The 9551-nt window shown below is 35.5% G+C and overlaps 1 protein-coding gene across 2 annotated transcripts; it reads left to right on the top strand.

Moving 5' to 3' along the window:
- Window positions 1-6846: 6846 nt before the first annotated feature.
- LOC108994970 (adenylate isopentenyltransferase 5, chloroplastic-like) lies at window positions 6847-9008 on the top strand. Of its 2 annotated transcripts, none has more exons than XM_018970415.2 (2): window positions 6847-7005; window positions 7394-9008. In XM_018970415.2, the coding sequence occupies exon 2, from the start codon at window positions 7401-7403 to the stop codon at window positions 8391-8393; it is 993 nt and encodes a 330-aa protein (XP_018825960.1). In that variant the 5' UTR covers window positions 6847-7005; window positions 7394-7400; the 3' UTR covers window positions 8394-9008. The 2 variants fall into 2 exon arrangements, with proteins under 2 accessions (XP_018825960.1, XP_018825959.1); XM_018970414.2 differs by having other exon boundaries at window positions 6848-7117.
- Window positions 9009-9551: the final 543 nt, after the last annotated feature.

Raw genomic sequence — 9551 nt, 5'->3', positions numbered from 1 at the left:
TAGCGAAGTTCACATCATCTCATGATGATAAATAATTAATTATCTCATGATTATAAAATAGTGTACGTGCACCCAGCTTAATGTATCGGGGAGCTCTATATGCATGTTTCACGACAAGCTCAACAGTTGTAGAAACAGAGAAGAAAAAAACAATAAGAGAAAATCGAAGGAAAGAAACTTGACGTGTATTATTACTTTCTTACTTCCGTACAAAATACAACTGAACTACAGAACTAATTAATTATATATATACTTGGTTTATTTACACTAGTTATATTACTAATGACAGTTAATTATAACTAAACTACATCATCTCTCACACTCTCCCTCAAGATGGGGAATGAATGTTCATAACACCCATCTTAGAAAGAAGATAACATAATTGTCAAGGTGGTAAAGCTTTGGTGAAAATATCAACTATTTGATGCTGAGAAGAGACATGCAGTATTGTACGAATGAGGCCTGATTGTAGCTTTCCTCTAACAAGATGGCAGTCAATCTATATGTTTGGTTCTCTCATAGAAGACTAGATTTGCTGCTATATGCAAGACCGTTTTACTATCACAATACAACACAGCTGGACAAGAATGTGTTACACCAAGATCATTGAGTAAAGAAATCAGCCATGAGATTTCCAAGCAGTACTAGATGCAAGAGCTCGATATTTAGCCTCTGCAAATGATTGTGATAAAGTAGTTTGCTTCTTAGATTTTCAGGAGAGAAGTGACTCTCCAAGAAACATACAAAACCCGGTAACTAATCTTCTAGTGTCTAGACATGTGGCCTAATCTGAATCTGAAAAACCTTTCAAATGTAATACAGAATTTGCAAAGAAAAACACACCTTGCCCTGCTGTATCTTCACATAATGTAATACTTTATTTGCAACATCTAAATGCACAACAACAAGTTTATCCATAAATTGGCTCAAATTATCCACAGCAAAAACTAGATCTGATCGAGTGATGGTTAAGTAGAACAGTCTTCCAATGAGTCTCCTATAACTTGTAGGATTTGATAAAATATTTTCATCTGTCTTCACTAATATGAGATTGGGATCCATAGGAATTTGTGCTGTTTACAAGCAAGTAAGCCTGCATCACTTAGAAGATCCAAGGCATAATGTCTTTGACATAAAAATATGCATTTGTTTGTACGTACCATTTCCAGGCCCAAGAAGTATTTGAGACTACTCAAATCCTTTATTTTAAATTGCTATGAAGATACACTTTGAAATCTTGTACTGTTTGTAAATCATTGCTGGCTACAATAATATCATCAACATAAACCAACAATATGATGAAAGAAGAACCTGTTGACCTTGTAAACAATGAATAATCACACTTCGACTGAGTGAATCCATGATTGAGTAAACATGTAGAAAGTTTATGAAACCACTGCTTAGAGGCCTGTTTAATTAAGACCATAGATAGACTTAACCAATCGACATACTTGAGGCTCCCCCTTGCTGCCATAACCAAGAGGTAATTGCATATAAACCTCTTCATCTAACAAGCCATGAAGGAAGGCATTGTTTACGGCAAGTTGATGTAAATGCCAGTTGTGTATGGTAGCAACATCTAATAGACAACGTACATAAATTAACTTGGCAACTAGAGAAAAGGTGTCCAAGTAATTAAGACCTTCTTGTCGTGTATAGCCCTTGGCATTAAGCCGAAATTTGTATCTCTTGATTAAACCATCTGAATTATATTTAATCTTAAACACTCATTTACAACTAATGAGGTGCTTATTAGGAGGTAAAATTGTGAGTTCCCATGTGTTATTTGCCTCAAGAGCAGCCAACTCTTCTGCCATGGCTTTATGCCAATAAGGATATTGAACAGCTTGATGATAGAATTTAATTTCAAACTTGATTATAAGCTAAGGGTGAAAGCACGATAACTAGCGGAAACTTTATCATATGACATAAATTTAGAGATAGAATAAGGAGAAGAATTTTGCTTACCAGTAGTTGTAGCCATAGAAGAGCTAGGGAGGTCAGAAATAGATGTTAACAAATTACAATGATATTGTTGTAAGTATGATGGAGGAGGATGTATATTATTATTACTAATATATTTATCAAAAGAAGTATGTTGAGAATTTATTAAGCCTAAAATGTAATTAATATATATTTTATATTTAAAACATATGATCAAATAAATGTTCATATTTAAAATTAAAACTTTATGCTATAAATTATAATATAACATTATTTCATATATAATTATAATTTATAAAAATATTATATATAATATAATATTAAAAATTAATTAAAAATATATAAATATGTGAACCGGTCCGGTCCTAGAAAATATAAAAACCAAGACCAGACCGGTTATGATCAATTTTTAAAATGGAGGAATCGGTCCCAAACCGGTTAGGACTCATTTTTCGGTTTATTTTTACAGCCCTAGAAGGCATATTGAATTCTAAACCATTGTCACTACATAGTATTTTTATGGTTTATCATATTGGTTTTCAATCAAGGAAACAAAACTATTTAGATGACACATCTAATTTCACTTTTAGAAAAAAAACCCATGTGGTTCTTGTGAAATCATCAACTATAGTTAAGAAGTAACGAAAACCTTTCAATGTAGGTGTAGAGAAATGACCCCAAATGTCACAAAGAATGAGCTCAAATGGGCAAGTGGTAATTGAAGAACTAAGTGGGAAAGATAGATGAGATTGTTTGGCATAATGACAAATATCACAATTGAAATAAGAGAAATTTATTGAAGGACAATGTTTTTGCAACAATGATTGTTTAGTATTTGAAGTGTGACCTAAATAGCAGTGCCACAAATCAAAAGAAGATTGAGTAGTATTTACAGAAGCAGTGTTTATAGGAAGTGAAGATACAACAATGTTTACAGGAAATGAAGAAGCTGACGAAGGCAACAAGTAGTAAAGTATTTTCTTTACCCAACCCAATCGTCTTCCATTAACACATGTCTTGTATAAAACAATATTTAGAGAAGAATATTAGAGAGCAAGAATTGGAACTAAGCAATTTACTTGCAGAGAGAAGATTGAATGAGAAAGAAAGATGGGATGCAAAAAACATTGTGCAAGATTATGGAATCAAAAAGCTTAACAGAGCCAATATGTGTAACTGGAACTTTGAGACCAACTGGAAGGGTAACAAACATGGAATTAACAATTGAAAAAAGTGTACAAAATAGACCATGTGGTCTGTAGCACCAGTGTCAATAATCCAAGGAAAGTTTGAAGAACTAGAATTATGCTTGGATAAAGACAAAGCAAAAGGAGAAGAAATTATACCTGATTGGCTGAGAACAGATTCAACATTGTGATGAGATGAAGTACCTACAAGGTTAACCATAGGATCAGAAGTATGAGGCTTATGATTCCAAGTAGAGATAAGAGTTGTTGGCACTATTCTTGGGTAAAAAGAAATTGGGGTAACTCAGCCACTTGACTCTTGAAAAGATGACTTGGATGGCCAGAAACATAGTTAAGCCAAGGTTTGTTCATCTTGAAACTAGGCAAGAAGCTTGTAGCATTTTTCTTTGGTATGGCCAGTCATACCACAGTGGCTGCAAATTGACCTGGATTTCTAATTAGAAAGACGTGGACGTGATTGAACCAATTTATGTTCTTGAACTTGAAAATTGGTTGTTGGTTCAGCAGTAACCAAAGCAGTAGCGTCAAAATTATGCACAAGAGTGGGAAAAATAGAGCGTTACCTCTCTGGTTAAAAGCCAAAGAAAAGACATGAGAAGGATCTGATCTCGAATAGTAGCAAAAGAGTCACGAAGACCAGTTAAGAATCACATGACATATTCTTCATGGTGGTAAGCAATAAAGGCTTGAACAACACCACAACGACAATTAGAACCACAACCACAAGTAGGTATAGGATGATAAACCATCAATTCATCCCATAGGGTTTTAAGTTGAGTGAAATAGGAAGTAACAAAGAGATCACCTTATTGTAAAAAACTGAGTAATTTCTGCAATTGAAAAATACAAGGGGCATTCCGTTGAGAGAATTGATCTTTAAGATCACTCCACAAATCTTTGGCACTATTGATGAAAATGCAGCTCGCGACAATTTCTTTAGAAATATAATTCAGCAGCCACGATAAAATCATATCATTGCAACACAACCAAGCTTCATAGAAAGGATCGAAATGATCTTCAGGCAACACCAAAGAACCATCAATGAAAGGAAGTTTGTTCTTGGCTCTTAAAGCCATACGTACAGATCGACTCCATGTATGATAATTGTCCCTTGAGAGAACTTGAGTGACGAGCAAGACCACGATTATCTCCATGATGAAGAAAACAAGGTGTAGAATAATCATCATTTGGATTAACAATAGAGGAAGCGGAAGAAAAGGACGCCAGTGTCGAAGAAATCTAATACAATGTAGAAACAAAGAAGAAAAGAAGAAAAGAGAGAATCCAAAAACTAAAGGAAAGAAACTTGATGTGCATTACTTTCTTACTTCTGTACAAAGTACAATAGAACTACCTAACTAATATATATGCTTGGTTTATTTACACATGTTATATTACTAATCGTAATTAATTATAACTAAACTACATCATCTCTAACAACAGTCAAGTTGGTAAACCCTGAAAGCGATTTGATTACGATGATGATCTGAATTAATATATGTTTGTTAGTTTTCAATGGACGACGGATCAATGCAAACTCGTAGAGTTCCTTCCTACAACAGTATGAATAAAATTATGAAGCAAATGCGCAAGATTCAAAATAGAATAATAATTTTCTTCATCCTAATCATTGTCATTCTCAATCACACTTGGTGACGTAGTACATTTTTAATGAGCACTATTGAAGTGGTTGATAGAAAAAGCCATTTGAAATGCGATACATAATCATGCATGCATGATTGACCAAGGTTAAGATGGAGGGTATCATTGCTCTTCAAAATATATAAATGGAAAAAATATATACATATATTTGGGCCATATATAAAGATCTCTCATATATGCAATCATGTCTATAAATGGTTTGTGTTTATGTTGGGTTCACGGGTTGTATCATATATTTTCACCTCTATTCATTATCAACATGACCAAAGTCTAATTTGGCTCGATTTATATTATTAAATGAGCTATTTGTATACTCAAAATTATGATTAATTATAATTAGACGTATAACTCACATGAAACTTGCTCAAATGACTTTAATTATAAACATACAAATTTTGAGTAACTTCGTAATTATTTTTCTTAAAGTATTATTGTTAACCTTACATAAAATATTTTAGATATATAAATAAAGTTATAGAATATAATATAAGTATTTTATTTTATCAAAAGGACATGCATAATTTGGAACTAAAATTAAACGAATTATAATAAAGCTTGAAGTACTCATATTATTATTTGTTCTTATAACTCGATTCGTCTATACTTATCTAATTAATTAGATATAAGAATGGTAGCTAGTCTTGTCTTCTCACCATAGAAATAATTAATTATTTAATTAGGTATAAAATTAACCGAATCACAACTAAAAGTAAATTATTAATTAATCCTATTTGGCCACTGCTTTTTTCCACCCAAAATGTTGGTGATATATACGGGTTCTTTCAACTTTCTAAGGAGAATTAGGACATCATGAGAACTTAGACCCAAAAGAAGAAATAATAATTAAAATATTGTTTATGAGGAATAAACAAATAGCGCCGCTAGGGGAATCCTATAATGATCCACTACTACTTCCTACAATGAGTTGACTAATTTTTATTTAGCCAAAGTTAATTAAAATACACCAATATTATCATGATGTACGTACCTCCTAGCAGCTAATTATTCAGACCTTTGAATTAATGAATGGTACGTACTGATCATCAGCCCTAGCTAGTAATTAATTAGGTCCATAAACTAATTTTTATTTAATTATATATAATCAATATTAATATTTATCATGATCAGGCGGCCACTAGGGCCCGTCTCTATCTCTTTAATTTATTCTCCATCCTTGTTTAACCTCAAAACCATGCATGATCATACCGATGGAGGAGGGCGGTCCCGAATTTATATATATAGTTTCTACATTTCATTTTAAAACCACTTATTACCTAGTGTTGTACTACTGTGATCACATTATAAAAAAATTATTTATTTATATTCAATTATTTTCTATAAAAATAATTATTTTATATTAAAATGAATCTATTTTTATTATAAATAGTAATTTCCGTCGCAAATACTCATTTGTCTTGTGCTCGATCACAATATCTAGTTTTTGACCTAACCCTAGCTTGGCTCCATGATCATGTACATGTACATGCATAGACCTAGTAATTTTATAAGAAGTTTTAGCAAGCCAGGTGAGCTGCAATTAAGATCAAACTAAACGGCAAATTATAAGTCGAAGAAAGGAATCCTAGCTGAAACCCACACAAACGGTGATGATCTTTGCCATTGTCCTTAATTCCTTAAGAATATAATTAACTACGACCATGCAAACTAACTTTTAATATCATTACCTGTACAATATTTATTCAGGCCGAATATTATTGATGATAATAATATATAATTAGATCATGTGTCATGGGTCATGAACTCGAGGTTCTGGCCCACACGGAAAACCCCCTGCAAATCCCTCGATTGTTAAATTCTCAGCTCTATATAAATTCTAAGCTCTCTCTTCAGCTTCTGCTGCAAGTCGTATCTGAACTTGATCATCAGGAGTACTGATGAAAAAAATGTACTTTACGTCATAAATCCTCCAAAACTCCAAGTCATCCTTCAGGGAGTGTTGTGTATATATAGTTCTTTTTTTTTTTTCCCTGAGAATATATATATACATATAGAGAGAGAAGATAACATTGCTATTGGTTTTGTGGTTCATATAAATAGAAGATATCTTTTATATACCTACAAAAAGGAAAAAAACAAGCAAACCCACTTCCTGCACTAGATTTCCTCGATATCTGTTGCAGTCCTTTATTCCACCCCTTTTCTTTTGCAGGGCTCTCTCTCTCTCTGCCCCGTACGTCCCCTCTCTATCTCTCTTTTTCTTTGCGTCTTTTGTGTATACAAAGAGAGAAATTGTACGCTACCATTTTCTGCACAGTTCGCAGCGTTTTTCATATATCTCAGAGGTACGGTGGTCCTAGAAACCATGTGGAGTATTTTGATGAATTCCCGTATGGCGTCTGTTTACATGCGTGTATTCTGTAATCTTATTTACCTTTGGCTAATCTCAGTTTGTAGTCTCTTCCTTAACTCTCTCGGCCATGCATAGACTTGTAGTCTTATCTCTTTCTCTCTCTTTGTATGTTTTTTTAGCTTAATTATGATGGCTTTTACTTCAAAGTCAATCCTAGCTAGATAGCCTGTTTAAATTATTAAAATATACCTCTCGGTCAACTTGGCAGGTTTAAAATGATGAGAACTTCACTGTCCGTCTGCAAACAAGTTCAGCCTCTCGTGAACTTTCCTGGAGTACCGGTCCTCGATATGGAATTGTTCCGTCGGAAAAACAAGGTTGTGATTGTAATGGGAGCAACTGGCACCGGCAAGTCAAGGCTCGCCATCGACTTGGCCACTCGTTTCCCGGCCGAGATTATAAATTCCGACAAAATGCAAGTTTACAAAGGACTTGACATCGTTACGAATAAAGTCACCGAAGAGGAGTGTCGTGGGGTCCCACATCATTTACTAGGAACTATGGATCCTGATTCCAACTTCACAGCAAACGATTTCTGCCATCATGCTTCTTTGGCCATGGAGTCTGTTACCGGCCGCGACCGGCTCCCGATCATTGCCGGTGGCTCCAATTCTTATATTTCAGCGATGGTAAACCAACGTGCTGAATTTCGGATGAAGTACGAGTGTTGCTTCCTCTGGGTCGACGTATCCTTGCCTGTGCTCCATTCCTTTGTATCAGAGCGAGTTGACCGGATGGTGGAAGCTGGTTTGGTGGACGAGGTGAGAAAATTGTTCGACCCGGAAGCCGATTATTCGCTAGGAATCAGGCGAGCAATCGGTGTGCCTGAAATGGATAAATATTTAAGGATAGAAGCCACAGCCGATAAGAGAACTCGTGCTCGACTTCTTAAGGTAGCCATTGAGAAAATCAAGGAAAATACCTGTCTGTTGGCTTGTCGCCAGCTGCAAAAGATCCATCGTTTCCAGAACAAGTGGGAATGGAATATACATCGGCTCGACGCCACGGAAGTGTTCCTGAGGCGAAGCCGCCTGGAGGCTGAAGAAGCGTGGGAGAAGCTCGTGGTCAGACCGAGCGACCTCATCGTCGACCGATTCCTGTACGACCAAAATCGTGTGTCCAGTAACATCGTATCACGCGACGCTGCGGCCACTGTCATCGGCTCGCCAATATTGCCGATAGGAGCCGTGGCTGCAGCGAGACGCTAGTGTTGGTGGGATCCTCAGAATCTAGCAATGACCATATAACAACGTGGCAGCTGGTACTCCGCGACTCCTCTAATTTATTTTTCTTTATAGATTATTTGTTCACGGTAAAAAATAAAATATTAATAAGGAAAAAGAAAAAAAAAATGAAATAAAAATAGAGATTGGGGGGTGAGAGGTTGTCGTCAGGTCGTTATAAGTAGTACTTTCACATTTGGCGGCCGTACAGTGCGGGAAGCATTTTAGAAAGCCGCGCCTGCTGTTGTACAACGTTTGCTCCCCCTTTTTCTCCATAGTTCACTCTTTACCGTACATGCTTGAGTTCGTTGTGTGTGGCGCGCGCCTGCATCAATCATGATACAGTTGGCTCCTTGTTCAGGGGTGGTCCACCCGGTCTGAGAGGGTCGGATATTAATACTGTGTAAGTAGTACAAAGTCCAATAAACCCGTAGGCCCCACGGGATTGTAACGTGAGAGAGAGTGGTGTTTTGGTCTTTATGGTGTGACTTGCACATCTTATTTGACATGTGAGCTGTAATATTTTTGGCACCCATTATTGTATTTACATAAAAAGATTGGAATATATGAATATCTAAAGCAGGTGTCTTTGTCTCTTTATTAATGCTTGTTAGCACGATTAATCTCCATGTCCATCCATCTCGTGGGAGTGAATATGCCATGATTTGACAGTTGACGTCGCAGTCAACGGTTCTGATCGAACGTTTCCAAGTAGTACTATTCCATCTTGATTGATTTTTATTTGGGTGCAATGTTTTTTTTGCGTGGGGAATCTAAGAAAAAGAACGAAAGGGGTTGTAATTGGTAGGGCCAATCAGGACCTTTTATCAATATCCTCGATGCCACATGATTCCAAAGCCTCTTGACTGTATAAAATGGGTGGCCTTTATATATACCCACTCGGCACTTTTATTTTATTTTATTTTTATATTTAAAAAAGTGCACTGACCCACGTATGGAAAAAAAAAACAACTTTTGTCTTTAAGCATCGATCGTCCCTTGATATAGTTGATCATGATCATATTATATATACTTGAACCAAGCTGGGAAAAAGAATAAAAGTCATGGTGCAATATATATATATATAATTAATTAGTTGTCAATATCACTAAAGACGCTTTAGTATATCTTTGGCTTTGCATC

Source organism: Juglans regia, chromosome 7, assembly GCF_001411555.2.
Source record: "Juglans regia cultivar Chandler chromosome 7, Walnut 2.0, whole genome shotgun sequence".
Taxonomy (NCBI): Eukaryota; Viridiplantae; Streptophyta; class Magnoliopsida; order Fagales; family Juglandaceae; genus Juglans; species Juglans regia.
Note: the sequence above shows the minus strand (reverse complement) of the source record. Positions and strands in the feature narration are given on the sequence as shown.